Genomic DNA, 21118 nt, shown 5'->3' with positions numbered 1-21118 from the left:
ACATAGTTAACGTGAATAACCAATCATACGAGCTCAGTTGACATTTTAGAGACCAATTGGATACAAGAGACGGAGTCACGTGACATTTGTTGACAAAAACCGGGCCCAATGTAAAAGTACAGTTCGTGGGGAGTGGCTGACCACGTGATAACTGTGCGCGCTGTAATTGGAGAGAAAAGATCTGTTTGCCTGTACCGCGATTGGCTGGTGGGTGAAGCCCGCCGTTTACACCGGCAGCTGCTTATGGTTGGTAAGTGCTGCATTTAGGAAGTGGAGGAGACAGAAGTGCAGATCAGCAGCCAATCAGATCACGTCTTTCATTTTCTAACCTGGACTGAGAAAAGAAAGCTGTAATCTGATTGGATACTCAGTTCTGCATGTGTTATTATGTGTTGTGCTGGATTACGGTTTCTCCAGCAGGCTTTTGGGGTATTTTGTCGCTTCCCTAATTGTATCGTGTGCACACGTCATCGTGGAGCAAATTAGACACAAGCTATCAGCCTCATATCCAAAATGGCTCTCCGTCCAGAAACAGCCAGACAGGGCCTTTTATTGTACAGACACACAATGGGCGTGCAACAGGTTACATCAGTAACATATAGGATTCTCATTTGTCGGATCATACAGAATCCCCCACCTCTCTGCCCACCCCCTCCAAGTGTTGAGGTGGTATGGACTTCGTCCTCTAGCTGAAGTCATCTCCGTGTAGTGATGACTCATTGTTTACCTAGCTTCAGGATGAGGAGTGGAAGGGGGCTAGACAAACACTCAGTATTAAACACAGGATATAAGGATATACACGACACTATGGCCCTTAACTCTTAGAAGCTGGTTGTGCAACTTGTGTAACTTCTATGTACTTAACTAACATTAGATCAGACATCCATTGTCTAGCAAATACTATGATTAGATTGTGTGTGTGTCCTTTAAACTCCTGAGCTAAAAGTCATTACAATAGCAAAATACATTTGGGTTATATTAAACGATAGACATTTTATAAATAATCATCATGTCTATCACAGTGTCTGTAAGCGTTAGCTGTATCTAGTGGGCCTGGACGCTCAGAAAGTGTCCTCTTAAAGTGCCGACAGCCATATATATATATATATATATATATATATATTCAGTGGTCTGCAAGTCCTAGTGAATGGAGGGATGATATGCACCTCTGCACTCACTCCTGCGATGGTGTCACATCAGCGGTCTTCAATCCCCCTTATGAGACCAAGCGGGGAATTAAAAGTCATGCCTGAGATACACAATCCTGCGCAGTGGACTCGCTGCCATACGCGGCACTAGACGGCTCACACAGGCCAGTAAAGCACTGCGTAACTCGCATTGTGTTACACATACGGTTGTGTGAATGAGCCTTTATCATCATTTTTTAACCCCTTAGTGATGGCCCTATAGTGTTTTTACGTCATACGTCATACTGCAGGAGCGATCAAAGCATCGCTAGTTGTGGTCCCTCAGGAGGACTAAAAGAAAGTGTAAAAATAAGATCAATAAAGTTTTAGTAATTATTAAAAAAAGAAGGAATAAAAGTTTTTAAAAAACCCTTTTGCCATATTTGCAATAAAAAAAATCAAAATAATAAACCAAAAATACGTGTTTGGTATCGCTGCGTCTGTAAAAGTCCGATCCATCAAATTAATGTATTATTTACCCCACACGGTGAACGTGGTCCAAAAAAAAAACAACCGAAATGCACTTTTTTGGTTACCCTATCTCTGAGAAAAAATGTAATAAAAAGTGATCAAAAAGTCAATTCTATGCGAAAATGGTACCAACAGAAGCGACAGGACATACTGCACAAAATGAGCCCTCTTATAACTATGTCGACAGAAAAATAAATAAGTTATTGTGCGCAGAAGATGGACACAGAAAATAATTCAAAAAAAAAAATCTTAAAAAAAATACAAGTAGTACAGCAAAAAAAAACCTATACAAGTTTGGTATCGTAGTAATTGTACTGACCCATAGAATAAAGTTATCATGTCACTTTTGTTGCAGTTTCTGCGCCGTAGAAGCAAGACGTACCAAACATAGTGGAATTTATTTATTTTCTACACTTAGAATAGACTGTATAGACTTATTCACCATACGGAAACCAAAAGAACTAGAACAATAAATGGTCTTCTCTGCATTATGGTGCTGCTTGCTCCTATAAGCATGACTTCTAGAGGAGAAGTCTGTTATGCATTGTCATTTGGAGCTTTGCATGGAGCCCAACTTGGCGGGGACTGTTATATATGAGGGATCTCATTATTGTTACACTTACCTTTCACGTCTCTCCAATAGGTTTCATAAAGACATGGACTGGGAGCACTTGGATTTGGATCCGCAAGTCACCGTGGCCCTCAATAAGGGTAAACATTCTATTTTATGTATGTTTTATATCAATGTACTATGAAGGCAGAACTAGTTCCACATTCATCCAGAAACATAGAAACTAACCAGTGAAGAGACGACGTTCAGCCTGAGCGCGCTCTCACGGGAGCGTATGCTGCTGCATATTACACACACAGTCTTTTCAGGTGTAATACACAGTAGTAATCTCATTGACTGTCAATAGTGCCTCACAGACAGTGCGTGAAATATGAGCGCAAAAAAAAATAAAAAAAAGGGCGTCATGCGCTATCTCAGAGGATATTACGTGTGCATACATGCCAAGATAGTGTATGGGGATTCTCAGCACGCAGCAAGTATGCATGTCATTGCCTACTTTGTGTTCCCATGCAACAGTTACGTACACAGCGTGCAGCAAAATACGCTTACGTGAGAGAACCCTTATTTTTAGTGGGATCAGCAGCTTCTTAGTTTTGATGAAAAGAATTTTTGGAAGGTTGGCTGACAACTAATATGGCGCCATTACAAATACTACACAGGTTCTGGAATGTCAAGCCTTGCTTACTTATGCACCGATATGTTAGTGAAGATCGCTAATAGAGATGAGCAAGTATACTCGCTAAGGCTAACTACTCGAGCGAGTAGTGCCTAAGTTGAGTATTTGCCCGCTCGTCTCTAACGATTCAGCTGCCGGCGGCGGGCGTGGAATAGCGGGGAGGAACGGAGGGGAGATCCCTCTCTCCCCCCCGCTCCCTCCTGCTCCCCGCCACAACTCACCTGTCACCCGCGCCGGCAGCCGAATCTTTAGAGACAAGCGGGCAGGTACTCGGCTAAGGCACTACTCGCTCGAGTAATGTGCCTTAGCGAGTATACTCGCTCATCTCTAATCGCTAATACTAGTAATAATACCGTACTGTACCATCACATGGCATAGGGAATAGTGAACGTCTCTATTTGTGATCTACATAGTGGGGCCTGGGTGAAGACATATATCTCTGCTGAGGCTCCCGTCTTCTTATATTTGTAATTTAATAGATTTGCAATTCTACTGAAATGTCCTCGTTCCTTACAGCAAATATACAATCTGCTGGAGACATTTTAACTTACTCTGTTGTGGATCTGCAGAGGATCACTCATCTGTCCATTCCTGATGTCCATCACTTACAGAAAGCAGCGGCTGTTGCTTTACAAATGGGTAAAAAAGCGATTACAGGTAAATTTTCTACAGTATTATAACGAAGACTTCTTAAAGGGGTTGTCCATTTCTTAACTATTAATGACCAATCCTCAGGAAAGGTCATCAAATGTTGAGCAGCAACTGTCCGCCACTCAGAACCCTCAGCAATAAGCTGTATGGCAGGTCGGAAGCTGACAGCTCTGTACACTTGGCAGTTGCCTGGATTGGGATTGCAGTCACTGTTTCCATTGAATTAAATGAGAATAGTGACTGCAGTATCAACCTGTGTCGCTGCAGCGTGAATGAAGCTGCCAGCTTCCGGATCCACAGACTGGGAACGGCCTTGCAAACCGCTTATCGCTGGGGGTTCTGAGCGGTAGACCCCAACGATCAACAATTGATGACCTATTCTGAGGATTAGTGATCAGTAGTTTAGAAGTGAACAACCCCTTTAAAGTTGAATCTAGGAAAGGTGTAATATATAACATGTTTTAGCTCTGCTTCATTAGTAAGGGGTTGGTATTCTACTTTGAAACAACCGGTCCTGGACAAACAAAGATGGCTGCCCGACTTCGCTGACTACCTGATGCACACTGTGTATAAATATGCATTGGTAGTCTTCAGACACTACATGCTGCTCTGACAGATTGCAGCTGTTAACCCTTTAAATGCCACTGTCAAATTGGACAGCAGCATTTAAATGGCCCAATCGGCAGTCCCGAATAGTCCTCCACCCCACCACGATGAGATTTTGAAGTGCTGTTTAGGTGCGATGGCAACTGGGGGCCTTCTGAAAGCACCCAGGGTTGCCATGTATTGCTGTCTATTAAGACGTGCTTTCGGCATGTCTTAATACATTGCCAGCAGAAATACCATTACGCTATATGTTCTAATTGATCAAATAGTCACAAGTTCAAGTGCCTTTAGGGGACTAAATACTGGAGTACAAATAAAAGTTAAAAGAAATCTTCTTCCCCCTTTTATAATTTAGAAAAAAAACATATTTTGTATCACAGCGCCTGTAAGAGTCTGATCTATCAAAGTAATGAATTTATCCTGCAGACTGAACATTGTCGGGCAAAAAAAAAAAAAAACACAATGCCAGAATTGCGCTTTTTGGTTTAGTAAAAGGTCATATGTGTACCAATCGAAACCACAGGAGGTCCTGCAAAAGGTGAGCGACAAAACTATATCGATGTACAAATAAAAAAGTTATGACAGTCAGAAGATAGTGACAGAAAAGAATTTTTCTTTAAGATTTCATTTTTTTAAAGTTGTACAGGAAAAAAGAAAATTAAAAAAATTAGTATTTCTATAATTGTACTGAGCCACAGAATTAAGTTATTGTGTAATTTGTGCTGCAGTGTGTACGCCGTACAAACAAGACCCCATTTCCAAAGTTGGCACAGTTGGGTTTTCTTTTTTCACTCCACTTTTTAAAAGTTTTCCAATACATTAAATGGTAACATTGTAAAATACAAGTCATCTCACAAAAAACAAGCCCTCAGACAGCTACATTGATAGAAAAATAAGAGTTCCGGCGCTTTGAAAATGGGGAGGAAAAGCCAAAAATGGAAGAAAAAAAAAGACTGTGTCATTAACGAGTTAAAGAAGTACTGGCAGCAAAGCTAATGCCCTGGGATTCTCCCTTTGGTGTTCATGCTGCCTTGTCAATCAGGTCGGGTTCGCTCTAGAGTGCATTTTCTCATCAATATAGTCCTGGACTCTTCTGTCAAGATGTTAACATTTCAGCCATTTATTGCCTATGTTCCTAAATCAATATGGCTGCCATTAGAGCTCCCACTGGGGTTGTTACCCCCCTTTCCTTGGCAGTTCTGCCTACTCTTGCAGTGGTACAGGGGTGTGTGCAGTGTCATAAATAGCCAGATTTACCATTGCAGATCCTTAAAATAGCTTGAAATGGACATTTACCATAAGTAATACTTGTGTTCAGCACGTTATGCATTGATCACATATGACTACTTCTATTTCCCAGCATTGCAGTTATACAGGGACAAGAACAGTTTCCCTTCCCAGCACCAGAAGCTGAGTCTCGGTTGCAGCATCCTGAATAACTTCCTTCAAGGTGGCATCCCTATGGTGGGCATTACAGAACTCGCCGGAGAAAGCTCTGCAGGGAAAACCCAGATAGCTTTGCAGCTGTGTCTGTCTGTTCAGTATGCTGCAGAATATGGCGGGCTTGGAGCAGGTAAATATATAATATATCTCGCGTATATATAAACCTGTTCAGGGATAATCCACTGTATAACACGTGTGTATCTCATAGGGGCTGTGTACATCTGCACTGAAGACGCCTTTCCAAGCAAGCGATTGCAGCAGTTGATTAAATCTCAGCACAAACTGAGATCGGACGTCCCAACGGACATAATTCGTAGCATCCGCTTTGGAGACAGTATTTATATTGAGCACGCAGCTGATATAGTAAGTGCTGTAGGTTGTCACTGCATTTTATTCACTTCACATTTTGGACTTTTGCTGATTTTTTAATTTGATTTTATTTTTTTACCACTGGTCTAGCATCCTCATCATATGGTATAACGCAAGCTTAAAGGGGTTGTCTGGATCTGAACTGATGATGATCTATCCTCAAGACAGGTCATCAGTAGTTGATCGGTGGGGCTGTGCTGCACAGGTTCCCCGGAGATCAGCTGTTATTCAGCCAACTCCCAGTCTGTGCGGAGCCTCAGTACACATTGCAGAGGCACAAGTTGGTATTTATTGGATTCAGTTGGCGCTGTGCCTGTATTACCAATCTAGGGAGCTGCAATGTGTACCGAGCTGTCAGCTTCTGGCTCTGTACAGACTGGCAGTAGGTCAGATAATAGCTGATTGCCAGGGGTCCTGAGTGGAAGACCCTCGTTGATCAACTATTGATGACCTATCCTGAGGATAGGTTATTAACAGTTCAGACTCTGACAACTGCTTTAAAGGGATTGTATGGAGAAACATACTTTTCTGAATCCAGTCTGGTTTCAACGGTGCCAGCACCTCCACTTTTGGCCCTGTTCTGACACCAGGTCACATGGTATACGGTTTCCTCACCCTTCCCAGATCAGTGCTGTCACTGCAGGGGGCTGACTTACTCATTTCAATTAACAAACAAGCCCCTTTCTTGTCGTTGCATCAGCTGTGGCACAAAAGGGGACTGGCTTAGTTAGTGAAATGTGCAAGTCAGCTAGCCCCCTGCAGCACCAGCACCGATCCAGGAGGGGAAGGAAGCTGTATACCACATGACCTGGCATCGGAACCGGGCCGGAAGTAAAGGTCCTGGCACCATTGAATTTGGGTAATCTAGAGAGCCCCTTTAATATATAAGAAATAGTTCTGCAACTTTCTTACTATTTCGAATATCTCTGCTTACATTAACAGAGTCTTCCACGACTTTTTTTATTTTTCAACATTGATGGCCAACAGGACATCAATAGAAGATTGGTGGGAACCCATCACTCAGATCCTTGCCGATCAGCTGATTCCTGGGGCCGCTCTCACTATGGTCAGCACAGGAAGCAAAAAATGCTGACTATAGTGCAGCAGCCTGGGTTGGTAATGCAAGCACAGCTTCTAATTCATTTAGTGGGAGCGGTGCTTGCAGTACCAACCTAGACTTCTACACTATGACCAGCGCTTTCTTCTTCCTGCACTTACTGCAGTGACAGCGGCGGTGGGAATCAGCTGATTGGCAGGAATCTAAGTGGCAGTTTCCTGCTAGTCATCTATTGATAGCCTGTTGGTCAGAAATAGAAAAAAAAGTTTAAAAATGTCCCAAAACACCCCGTAAAAGTGAAAGAAAGCATTCTTGCTTGCATCCAGAGCTTGTCCAGTGCTGGTGAGAAGCCGCCTCTAGTGCGCCGCTTCTACAATAGCTGGACAACAGCAGGAATCACTGCCTGGGCACAAGAGGATCCAAGTTGTGGGACTGTTGTCCTCCCAACGTCTTTTCTCAGTTCTTATCTTTACCTCAGTAATTGCTCTTGTTGTAGGACATGCTCACCGACTGCATCACTAAGAAGCTTCCTATCCTCCTTCGCCGTGGTCAGATTCGCCTGATTATCATTGATTCTATTGCTGCTTTGTTTCGCTGTGAATTTACTGGCAAGGACGCCGCCCTGAAAGCAAAACATCTGCAGTCACTTGGGGCCAAGCTTCACCATCTAAGCACCAGCTTCACAGCCCCTGTATTCTGCATCAATCAGGTATTAACCCTATAATATAGTTCTCTATGGATCTAATAATGTCAGACAGGCATCATGTACCATGATGTAACCGTTTGTGTTCTGGATGCAACAAGCAGACCAACTGCGCCTTTACTGATCCTTATAACCTCATAAAGAATATACAGACTGTTAGACCATTGGTAGTGATTGGAGGTGGTCCAACCCCTATATAGGTACAGTCCAGTAGATCTGCAGGTCTAGGTGTGCTATAATACGGGAGCTAGAATGTGCCCCCGTTGTGGGTGCGTCAAGCAGCCTCATGCCATACAATGTAACACTGTTTTCCTACTCATTAGGTCACGGACACCATGAAGGACACCGACTCTGTGCTCAATCACTTGGGGTAAGACTTCCACAAGTTTTACAGAGCTGTAGCTCAGCCGTTGCTTAGAACTGTCCGTAGGTTTCCAAGTAGCAAACTCCATCCATTCACATCAGTTGTGCATAGGGCAAAATGTATTTAACTATTTCACATCCTTAAAGGGGTTGTCCCGCGGCAGCAAGTGGAGTTATACACTTCTGTATGGCCATATTAATGCACTTTGTAATATACATTGTGCATTAAATATGTGCCATACAGAAGTTATACACTTACCTCCTCCGGTGCTGGCGTCCCCGTCTCCATGGCACCGACTAACGCTGCCTTCTCCTTCCATTAGACGCACTTGCGCTGTGCAGTCTTCTGTTCTGTTGAATGGGGCCGCTCCGGCATGCTCGCTCCGCACATGTCTTCTGCGCATGCGCAGACCAGCTCTCCGGCGCGAGCACACCGGAGCAGCCCCATTCAACAGAACAGAAGACCGCACAGCGCAAGCGCGTCTAATGGAAGGAGAAGGCAGCGTTAGTCAGCGCCATGGAGACGGGGATGCCAGCACCGGAGGGGTTAAGTGTATAACTTCTGTATGGCTCATATTTAATGCACGATGTATATTACAAAGTGCATTAATATGGCCATACAGAAATGTATAACCCCACTTGCTGCCGCGGGACAACCCCTTTAAGGCTTATTTAGACGACCGTATATCGGCTCAGTTTCATCCTTGTCTGCAGGGGGGGGGGGGGAGGATGGAAGAGCCAGGAGCAGGAACTGATAACATGATAACTTTATTCTGCGGGTCCGTACGATTACAATGATGCCAAATGTGTTCATTTACTTTTTTTTGCTGTACTACTTGAAAAAAAGAGGAGCCTTCTGCCACCCTCTTCTAATCCCCATAACCTTTTTTATTATTTCATCCATATAGCTGTGTTGAGGCCTTGTTTTTTGCAGGACATCCACTAGTTTATACTGGTACTATTTTGGAGTGCATGTGACTTTTTGATCACCTTTTATACATTTTTTTCTTTAAAACTGGGTGACCAAAAAGTTGTTCTTTTTTTTCCCCTGACAATGTTCACCATGTGGGATAACTAAAGTGTTACTTAGATTGGTCATACTTTTACCGCTGCGGTGATACCAAATGTTTGTGTTTTTTCTTTTTTTCTTTATTATTGTCTTTTTTAACTTTGAATATTCTTTATTTACAATAATAGAACTTTTTTCATTTATTTTTACTTTTTTTTTCTAGTCTACCTAAGGGAACTTAATAATTTAATCACATATACCATATACAGCAATACGGAAGTTGCATGGCACCCCATGATCTCATCACTGGGGGAGCATTGGGGTCCCTCAACTACCGATCTGGGGTTTAAGTGCCACTGTCAGAATTCCAGTGGCATTTAAAGGGTTAACAGCCACGATTGGCATGACTGCTGGTCATGGCTGTTGCAGCCAGGTGTCACCTGGCCATGTATGAAGTAGGCTCTGCTCTTGAGTCAGCTCCATACAAACCCCGCGTACCCAGGACATACATAGACATCCTGGGGTGTGAAGGGGTTAAGATATTTCCGTAGTTGAAGTCTATTTATAGGCCCAACGCCTTACATAACCCGTACAGCGAGTACAGCGATCTAGTAGAGCTAAAAGGTTTTCCCGGACACATTAGCGCTCTTGTCAATGGGCTGTCTGGTATTTTAGCTCAGCTTCATTCCTTCTGTGATCAGTGGGGGTCTGACCAATGCGCCCGTGCCCTTGGCACAGATGGCATATCATTGGAATTCGTCATTGCGTTATAATGCAAACTGAAAGTATTTCCTTTTTGTATAATACAGGCTACAGGATAAAAAAGTCCAGCCAGCCCTGGGAATCTCCTGGTCCAACCAGCTCCTGATGAGGCTTATGGTCTCGCGGACACCGATGATGGCGCCACCACCACATGCAGGCGGTATTTTACGGATTATGGAAGTGATTTTTGCACCTCATATTCCTCGCTCGACTTGTTACTACACAGTAGACCTTGAAGGAGTGAAGGGAATTGGGGCGTCACAGGAACCATTTGCACAATGACTTAGTAAATGCGTAAATAATATCTGCTGCCCAATAGGTGAAAGAAACCGTCAAAGTAACGTGGTTCCATCTGCAGCCGTGTATAACATATGGACCAGCATCCGTTATTGTGATGGCTGCATTTTTTGGCCATGAATGCTTTATTATATTATATTGCTACTGTTGTTATTGAATGACAGGAATATCAGAGAGAACATGTAATATTTCAGGACTTGTATATGTTCATCATTGTCGCAACTTGTGTTTTGTAATGAATATTTAGTTAAATATTTGTCCGTCTTTGTTTTGGGTTAAATTAGAAAAAAACCCATCATTTAAGTTTCTATAATTTATGTATATGTATATGCACTCATTGTCAAAAACAATCCCTCTCCAAGAAGGAGTTGGTGGAATTTCATAAAACTTTCTGTGTGATTGTAACATTGATATAAGTAAGTGATTACAATATCAGAGCAAAAAGAGAATTTATTGTGGAAAACTGAACAAATGAAGGGAGGCTCTAGTACCCTGTTGTATCGCCTCTAGTTTGGATTCAAGATGTGATACAGGAGGCATGGAGGCTCTAGTACCCTGTTGTACCGCTTCTAGATTGGATTCAAGATGTGATATGGGCAGACATGGAGGCTCTAGTACCCTGTTGTACCGCCTCTAGATTGGATTCAAGATGTGATATGGGCAGACATGGAGGCTCTAGTACTTTGTTGTACCGCCTCTAGATTGGATTCAAGATGTGATATGGGCAGACATGGAGGCTCTAGTACCCTGTTGTACCGCCTCTAGATTGGATGTAAGATGTGATATGGGCAGACATGGAGGCTCTAGTGCCCTGTTGTACCGCCTCTAGATTGGATTCAAGATGTGATATGGGCAGACATGGAGGCTCTAGTACCCTGTTGTACCGCCTCTAGATTGGATGTAAGATGTGATACCGGTGGGCATGGAGACTCTAGTACAGGGGTCCCCAACTCCAGTCCTCAGGGACCACTAACAGGTCATGTTTTCAGGATATCCTATGGTAAGAACACCTGTGGCAATGTCTGAGGCACCAACAATAATTACATCACATGTGCAACACTGAGGAAATCTTGAAAACATGACCTGTTGGCGGTCCCTGAGGACTGGAGTTGGGGAACACTGCTCTAGTACACTGTTGTACCGCCTCTAGCTTGGATGTAAGATGTGATTCGGGCAGGCATGGAGGCTCTAGAACCCTATTGTACCGCCTCTAGCTTGTGTACAAGATGTGATACAGGCGGGCATGGAGGCTCTGGAACCCTGTTGTACAGCCTCTAGCTTGGATACAAGATGTGATACAGGCAGGCATGGAGGCTCTAGTACCCTGTTGGCCTGTCACTAGCTTGGATACAAGATGTGATATGGGCAGGCATGGAGGCTTTAGTACCCTGTTGTACCAACTGTAGCTTGGATGTAAGATGTGATACAGGTAGGTATGGAGGCTTTAGTAAATAGGCGGGCATGAAGGCTCTAGTACCCTGTTGATCTCCTATAACTTGAATGTAAGATGTGATACAGGCGGGCATGGAAGCTCTAGTACCCTGTTGTACCGCCTCTAGCTTGGATGGTTTATTGATGATAAATATGTTGACCGAGCAGCCATGGAAGGGTGACAATGTTGTGGAGGTATTCCTGTGACCCCTTGCTGTGTGCAGCCGAGCATTATCCTGTTGGAAGATGCCTCTTGGAAGCCGCCATGAGAGGAACACATGTGGCTGCAGGATGTCCAGAACATATAGCTGAGCTGTCATTGTCCTTCGTACCACTACTAGAGGTGACTGACTATCGTATGTGATGACCCTCCCAGACCATCACACCAGCAGTGGGGGCAGTGTGTCACTCTACAACAAAGGCAGGATTGAGGTGCTCACCCCTAGGTCTTCAGACATGAACATGGCTGTCAGTGCTCAAGCTAAACCTGGTTTCATCTCTGAAGACAAGCCAGTTCCTCTCAGTAAGCAGCAAAGTTTAATCGTTCACGACACCACTGCAAATGGAGGCAATAGATAGTATCATAGGCAGTACATGTAATGGACTTGAAGACCAAATTTCCTTCCACCAAGCGCCTGAAAATGGTGCCAACTGACACAGCAGCCTGTAATGATGGTGCTACCGGTCTCTGGATGGTAAACAATAAAACAGAGCTGTTTGTGCTTGTCGGATGATCCTTTCTGGTGGTCTGTTGATAGCATCCTGAGCCCAGTCGCCTTGTGTGTGTGCCCTCACACATCCACTGGTCCCAACACCTCAGATGGCAGGCAATTTGTCAATACGACCATTCAGCTTCTCGAATTCCAATAATTTGCCCCTCTCAAACTCAGTTAACAGGGCAAAATCTTTTCGATGCGTCATAGAGGGGTCAACAAGCTCTACACAAGCGAAAAGAAGAGGTCACTACACACAAGTAGCCTCTAAGAGCCTTTATATAGGCCAAGGGTGGAACCACTTTTAGGGCCTCAGGTGGCAAGACCGTTCATCTAATCACACCACAACTCTCATCGTTTGTATATCTGCCTGAGATGGAACTGCATGCCGAGTTTTATTATAAAATGACAACTCCTTTTAGCGGTTTGATAAATATCCTTTATTTTTTTTTTTTGCGAAAGAGTGTACTTCGCTGTAATTCCACTCTTAAAAGACACAGAGGCACAAATCTTCTCTGCAGATGACCAGTCAATCTCCCGCGTACCAAGTGCAGCTGAAGAGTCCTTAGCTTGAACAATCTAAGTAAGGCATAAATCCTTTCTTCAATTAGCAGGATAATCTCTAGCAAACCATATATAGCTCAGCTGTCTCCAGCTAAGGCACGGAGGAGCTTTCTGTTCATGACACCATTACTACATCACACTAGGGAACAGCATCCATGCTGGTTTTAATTTTGTGTTACTTATATTAATGTCTAGGTTTGAAGTTGGGGGGTTTTTAGACAATAGAGTTTAGTTTAGAGGGAATAGAACAGCCCAATGACGTGGCTTATTCCTCCAGCCAATCAGCATCAAGCTGAAGGGAGGAGCCGAAGTTATATAAATCGAGACTATATTCCAAAAAGTTGAAAAGCGAGGGAGTTGGTGTGGCCACCAGTAACAGACAGCTGGCTTAAGGGGTGTACCACCTCAGGTCTGGACCAGTTATTCCCTGCCTAGGATAATTGAGAGAATAAAAGGGGCACAGTGCTGACTGAAAGTATCCCGAGGCCCTGGTAAATAACCAGATCAGCCGTACAGGGGCAGGCAATAAGGCAAGAGCACTAAAGAGCAACCAACCTTCAGAATGGGCATTATTGACTGGAATGTAACAGGATGCTGACCCTTCGCACTGCTTGAAAGTTGAATAAACATAACTTTTAAGTTAAAGTGTCTGATTCCTTGGACTCTCTTCCTCAAGGAGACCACTACACCGCACCATTACATCATACCAGGGAACGGCAGCCAGCCCGTACCATTCGTCCCCAACATTTTCACTGTGATGTACCGGGTGGAAGTCATAACACAACAGCCACAGTGATCCACATCTCCTACTCTGGGACATTACATTTAGGTTACTATAAAATATTTATATCCAAATATAATCCTATCTTTAAGGAAACTGTCCAGCTTTGAGCTCAAAAATGGTATACAAGTCGGTAGCTATAAGTGATTCTTACCTGGTATTTATTCTCTTCAGATCTTGCTGCTTTTTCACTCATCTCCGTTAGGGCAGAGCTGCGATTTGTGACTAGTCTGTCTACAGGGAGTTTGAGGTAGTCTGAGACATACCCCCTGACTCCTCATTGGTTCAGATTGACCTCTCTTCTACTTGCAGTTCTATCTCCTCTGATAGAATGCTTTTATACACAGTAGCCAAGCACATGGTCACCAGAAAACACTGTGGATTCCTATATGCTGCTCAATGATCCTTTTTTCTGCTACATTGCTGTGGATTTCAAACTGTGAATCCTACAAGTGAGTATAGCAGAAAAGGTGGCAGCATATAGTGATGCACAAAAAAAACTCCTTGTCTAAAGGAACATGCTTTATTGTTTCATAGTTTAAAAATAGGCAACGTTTCGACCTGCGGAACATGGACTCCATACCTTGTTTCATCTGTTTTTTGGCTTGAAAAAGACCTTTACAGGTCGAAACGTTGCCTATTTTTAAACTATGAAACAATAAAGCATGTTCCTTTAGACAAGGAGTTTTTTTTGTGCATCACTATATGCTGCCACCTTTTCTGCTATACATGTTTCCCCAAGGGGCTTCTGTCCATAGCCCTGTTGGTGGCTCTGCATCTATCTAACTAGATTTTTTTCGCTACAGAGAACTAAGATTCTCCTCTATTTAAAAATACTATTTTTCTCTAATTTGCCTCCCCCCTAGTATTTTACTCTGGTGGGGTAGAGTGAGTGCCGTGGTCTTTTGCTTACTACTGAATCCTACAAGTGAGCGCGCATTTCTTTTGCTTCCCCATTGTTGGTATGTGGTTGTGCTGTGGACACTTCTTTTGTTTTGATGATCACCAGGAAGTCAATGTATTTAAAGATGGTTTTCATTACAGCAGATTGATTATAAAGACTACTACATCACGGCCGGCCAATGTACGCTACGATGTGAGAGTTAAAACTGGTGAACGGGTGCACAAATCAAATGTTTGTGCGCCCGTTCAGACGGCATGGGCCCCGGGGCATATACTCTGAGGCCGCCATGCCGTCGCTGGCTCACCTCCTCTCTCTTCCGGAGGATTGCAATGGAAAAGGATGGGGCCGGAGCTAAGCTTCCTGCCTCCTCCCATTACTGGCTGTGGACAAGGCGAGGGGCGAGAGCTTAGCTTCACCCACGCCCTGCCCCTTGTCCACAGCCATTGTCCGCAGCCAGCAATGGGAGGAGGAGGGACACGAGCGCACATGCACAGCTTATCATGTGCAAATGGGGAAACACCACCAAAAAGTAGTAGAACATCCCTCAGGTGAGATCTCTCTCCCACAATTCAAATCCATTCCTGTGAGCCCAGTTTAATTGTGCTGAAAAAAGAACTAATTAGGGGTGGGGGACAATTTCCTCCGCGCAGTCCAGGCTTTATATACGAGACCCTCGGCCAGAGTTCTAGCCGACGGAGCGCTTTCCTCATCCTTCTACATCACTAATGGCACCCGACAGGGTTGCCCTTTATCCCCATTATTGTTTGTCATGTTAATAGAACCACTGGCTGAGATGATTAGGATGTCTCCAGGAATAAGAGGATTCCCGGTGGGAATGAGACAGTATAAAATCGGCCTTTTTGCTGATGATGTTCTCATCTCGTTAACTGATCCTCTAAACTCTTTGAGAAACGTGCACGACTGCATTTCCCAATTTAGCACAGCTTCTCTATACAAACTAAACACTGACAAATCATTAATACTGGGGTTCAACATAGACTCTAAACTAAAAACTCTCATCCAAAAAGAATTCCCTTTCCAATGGAAGTCAAATGTGCCATACCTAGGCATCAAGCTATGTAGCAACAATTCGGAAACAATTCCCTCAAACCTGGATCCACTACTGATTTCCCTTGGAAGTGAACTGGAAGAACTAAGCAAAAGAGAGCTATCCTGGTTTGGAAGAATAGCCATTTATAAAATGTTGGTCCTTCCAAAGATTTTGTTCTTTCGCATGCTATCTTTCCCGATCCCCCAACCCACAATTTTTAAATTCCAAAAACAACTGTTAAACTTCATATGGAACAACAAAAAACCCAGATTAGCAGCTTCTATCTTGTACCAACATAGGAAACAAGGAGGCCTGGGGGTCCCTAACCTCCAGGCTTATTACAATGCCACTATACTAAGCCAATGCAGCAATTGGCTGAGAGTTCAGCAACTCCCCTCCTGGTGCCATATGGAAAAATGTATAAACAAAAACAGATCTTTGGGGTCCTTAATCAATGCCTCAATCATAGGAGCATTAAACCGAGAAATCTTTTCTCTTCAACAATTTCAAGATGCAACCCCCCTAATGCAGGTTACTCTTCAATGCTGGAGTCAATTAACGCACAAACTCAAACCGGGCCCGAGAGGTCCGCCAATAGATCTCCCTTTGGAGATTCTCAATTATTTTATACGAGATCTCAGCCTAAAAAGATGGAGCAACTCTGGGATAAAGAGACTGTCTGATCTAACTGACAAAGGAAGGCTTCTCTCATTTCGAGAAATACAAAACAAATTTAAGTTGCTTGACTCTGAAGCCTTCTCTTACATAAAAATCTACTCCCTGTTAAATAACTCCAACCTAACTAACTTCTCTCCCCCAAGGGAATTAGAACAACTACGTTTTATATGTATAAATTCACATGATTCCCACACTAGAGTTTTTTATAACCTCACTTCAGGTAACAAAAACAATCCAAAGAGAATACACCTACTAAATTGGGAGTTTGACCTAAAAAAGAAAATAACCACCCTACAATGGACGAAAGCATTCGAATGGGCTAATAAAGCCACCCTATCTGCTAACATTCTACAAACCCACTATAAGGTGCTATCCAGGTGGTATTACACTCCCGCAAAACTAAGTAGATTCTTCCCTAATTTTGACAACAAATGCTGGAGAAACTGTGGCCGTGAGGGCTCACTATTCCACCTGTTTTGGGAGTGTCCCCTGATTGGAAATTTCTGGGAAGAGGTCTTTAATTCCATCCAGGCTATCTCAGGGATACGCCTACCCCGTATACCTCAGCTTGCTCTCCTTCTTATAGACTGTGATATAATCCCGACGAAAAAGAGGAGGTGGATATGTCACTTCCTTCTATCAGCAAAAAATACTATAGCAAAAAGATGGAGAGTGACATTCCCCCCCTCTATCAAAGATCTTTTAGATGCTACTGCAGACCATTACTGTTATGAGAAAATTTACGCAAAAAATAATAACTGTCTTGCTAAGTTTAATCAAAATTGGAAATATTGGCAGCAATTTGAGTTAAAAATTGTTTTGAATTTGTTTATACTTCCTTCTCTATATTCTATATTTGACTCACTAGAACACAACTATCAGGACTTAAAAAAGCAAAACACATGTCTCTGATAAAAATACCGAATATATGCCAAGAACGATAAAGTACTTATCATTGTGTAAGAACCACTTAGAAAATCTCTGTATAAGCAATGTTGTGTCTATGTTTCTCTATGTAAAAACTAATAAAAATTACTATTTAAAAATAAAACAAAAAACTAATTAGTAATTTCAGTCGGTGTGCTTGTTTACCGCACACAAATGAATATGCCTTGCAGTAGGCATCAACTCAGCACTCAGGTGTGCGCAAATGCGCGTACACATGTGAAGCCGTCCTTAGGATATGTGTTCTATACTGTACAGCAGTAGTCTCTAACTCGTGTTTAAACTACAGCTCCCAGCATTGATGTGATCCGGGCATGCTGGGCAGTGTAGTATTACAACAGCTGCAGCCCATTGCTATAGGGAGATGTGCAAACTGCTGCAGCTTATAATTACTGATTGAAAATTAAATACTATGTAACACTCAATTGACAAATTAATTGCCCAGCATTGATTCAATCCATAAAAATCAAACTTTATCACATTAAAAGGCTCTTGTGACTCAATTTGAGCGATAGCTTTAAAAGTGGATAGGACAAAATGTGTAAGGGCTTATTCACAAAAGATAATCTTGTGCCAGTGAATGCATTCATTCACATGAGCGCTTTGCTGAGAGGGGTTAAAAAAAAAAAAAAAAAACCCCACAGCACGTCTCATCTTTGGCCGGACGTTTGGACCGCCTCACCCGTTGTTTTCAATGGGACCCTAAAAGCCATCGTATGGCACTTGCACGCTGCGTGATGTGCATGCGAGTTCGATGTAGTTTGCTATTAAAGTAAGGGGGAAACCCTTGCAACCCCAACATGTGTGAGGCTCGCCATTTGACAGAAGTGATGCAATATAATTTTGAATCAAAAACGCTTTGCATCGCCGTGAAGAACGCACATTGGGAAGTGCAATATTGTGCAGTTTCACGGCCCGATATCGCGCTCACTCGTGTAAATAAGCGCTTATGATGTTGCCAGCAAGAGCCTTTAAATCATGTGATAATTAAGCTTGATTTTATGGGTCCTGTCAGTGCTAGACATGCACTTGGTTGCTTTGTGGATATCCCTTCCCTGCGAGTCTCCCAGGATCATTCACAGCTGACATGAAATCAGGCTACTTCAGATGAGCGAGTTGAATACACATTACCAAGTGCATTTGGACACCGCTATCCGTAGAATTGATTAGGTCTTATGAGCAAATTAGATGGACGTACCTGGATACGGAGGATGCCTAGAGAACACCTCTTGGCTGACTGTATTGTGCTAACAGTAATGTACGGCTGAGGCGGTTATGGTCTGGGGATGTTTTACATGGCAAGGCCCATGATCATGGAGGAGTAGCCTGACATTCTAGGCCATGTGTTGCTGACATAATAATAGCCACATAATAGGCTAATATACAAAATGAGGCAGCTCGGACTGGGCCAAAACGTGTGTAAGTGGGTAAAAAATTGGCTCAACGATAGAAAGCAGAGGGTGGTAATAAATGGTTCGTACTCTGATTGGACCACAGTCGCTAGCGGGGTGCCACAGGGTTCAGTATTAGGCCCCACTCTGTTCAACATATTTATTAATGACCTGATAGAGGGGCTGCACAGCAAAATATCAATATTTGCAGATGACACAAAAATATACAATATAATTAATGCAACGGAAGACAATGTGCGGCTACAAACGGACCTGGATAAGATGGAGGCTTGGGCAGGAAAATGGCAAATGAAGTTCAATGTTGAAAAATGTAAGACTATGCACATGGGCAGGAGAAACGGATGTCACAAATATTCACTTAATGGGGTACCACTAGGGAAAAGTGATATGGAAAAGGATCTGGGGGTATTAGTGGATAATAGACTAAACTGGAGTAACCAATGCCAGTCAGCTGCTGCAAAGGCAAATAAAGTCTTGGGGTGCATTAAAAGAGGTATAGGGGCGAAGGATGAGAACATTATCCTTCCACTATATAAGGCACTTGTCAGGCCTCACATGGAGTACTGCGTACAATTCTGGTCACTGGTGCTCAGGAAAGATGTCACAGTGCTTGAAGGGGTTCAAAGAAGGGCAACTAAACTAATACATGGAATGACGGGACTGGAATACCCAGAGAGGCTATCCAAATTGGGACTATTTACTCTAGAAAAAAGAAGGTTAAGAGGCGACCAAATAACCATGTAGAAGTACATGAGGGGACAACACATGGATCTCTCCCGTGATCTGTTTACACCCAGGACCACAAAGGTAACAAGAGGACATCCGCTACGATTAGAGGAAAGTAGGTTTCATCACCAACATAGAAAGGGGTTCTTTACTGTAAGAGCAGTTAGACTGTGGAACTCTCTACCGGAGGAAGTGGTGATGGCAAAATCGATAGAGGAGTTTAAAAGGGGACTTGATGTCTTTCTGGAGAAGAAGTATATTACAGGATATAAATATTAGGTTAAGGGTCAATCCTGGTATACAGGCAGGTAGGAACTATTAGGGGTTGATCCAGGGAACAGTCTGATTGCCATTAGGGAGTCGGGAAGGAATTTTTCCCCCAAAAGGGCTAATTGGCTTCTGGCCTTGGGGTTTTTTGCCTTCCTCTGGATCAACACAGTAGGATAGACAGGCTGGACTAGATGGACAATGTCTTCATTCGGCCTTACATACTATGTTACTATGTGACACTGTAATTATACTCTGGAAATGGACAGTAATACTTCCAACAAGAAAATGCATGTTGTCACAAATCCAACACTGTTTTATATTGGTTTGAGGGTATAGATGTTCCACGATTGAACTGACCTACACAGAGTACCAACCTCAACCCCACTGACCATCTTTGAGAGGAACTGGAACATCGAGTCAAGAAACAAGAGCAGTGTCCATTGTCTTTAGAGAGAATGTACCGTTTGTTTACAGGATGAGTGGAGGGAAATCCCAGCTGAAGTGTATCAGACATTAGTAGAAAGTATACCACGGAGAGTAGCCAATGTCATTAGGGCTGAAGGAACCCCATTATTATTAACCTATGTGAATAAATACTTTTGTTTCTTGCTCAGGTGTCTAATTACGTTTAGAATAGTGTATACTGGTTGTACTTTCACTATATAGCTTTAATATAGAGTCTTTTTAGTAAGAATCATGCCCTGAAGGCTATGTTTGTTCATCCATGGGTACATCACGTCCATTAGACTACAGGCATACAGCAAACAGCCTCAATAATATTGTATTCACCTTTTGTAATCTCCGATATTGACAGATATCTATACAGCCTCACTGGACCCTCACTATTTTAGGGCTTATTCAGACGACCGTATATCAGCCAGATATTGACAGTGGCGGATATACGGCGTCCCTCTCTGCAGGAGGAGGAAGCTGGAAGAGGCGGGAGCAGTGCTCTGAGCTCCCACTCCCTCTTCGCCCCTCTGCACTATTTGCAATGAGAGGGGGTGGCACAGGGTGGGGCTAAGTTCCAAGAATTAGCTCCACCTCCCCTAACCTTCAAATAATAGTAAATTTAAAAACAATTCCAATATACTTTCTGAATCAATTTCTCATTGTTTTCAAGATTTCTGCTAATAGGAATGTTCATTGTTTTGCTGCAGTAGACAATCTCGCCTGGTCATGTGACTGATCGCGCCTGTTCTAGTACCATTATCATACCTGTGTATCCAATCACACAACCAGGACAGAGGCATATCCCATGTATGAAATCTGTAAGTTCCCACTTAAGAGCAGGCAAAGCTCCCGAGAGCCATGGGAAATGGATGCAGAAAAGATATTGTAAAATATACTAACTTGTACAGAGAATAACCTCTATTTGCTGAGAAAGTAATTCTCTGTAAGGGAAGCTGGCAGCTTCTATGAGCCTGCTAACCTCATGAGCCTAAAGTAGCTGATACACCAAGTCTTGGAAGGTAGGT

The 21118-nt window shown here is 43.2% G+C and overlaps 1 protein-coding gene across 1 annotated transcript; it reads left to right on the top strand.

Annotated features, from left to right (window-relative positions):
* Window positions 1–130: 130 nt before the first annotated feature.
* On the top strand, window positions 131–10450 carry XRCC3 (X-ray repair cross complementing 3). Its single transcript, XM_066608131.1, has 8 exons — window positions 131–250; window positions 2302–2369; window positions 3422–3562; window positions 5523–5735; window positions 5814–5968; window positions 7528–7740; window positions 8058–8104; window positions 9916–10450. Exons 2-8 carry the CDS (start codon window positions 2315–2317, stop codon window positions 10148–10150), a joined length of 1059 nt encoding a protein of 352 aa, XP_066464228.1. The 5' UTR covers window positions 131–250; window positions 2302–2314; the 3' UTR covers window positions 10151–10450.
* The last annotated feature ends 10668 nt before the right edge of the window (window positions 10451–21118 follow it).

Source organism: Eleutherodactylus coqui, chromosome 6, assembly GCF_035609145.1.
Source record: "Eleutherodactylus coqui strain aEleCoq1 chromosome 6, aEleCoq1.hap1, whole genome shotgun sequence".
Classification (NCBI taxonomy): domain Eukaryota; kingdom Metazoa; phylum Chordata; class Amphibia; order Anura; family Eleutherodactylidae; genus Eleutherodactylus; species Eleutherodactylus coqui.
This window is presented reverse-complemented; position numbering and strand designations above follow the sequence as displayed.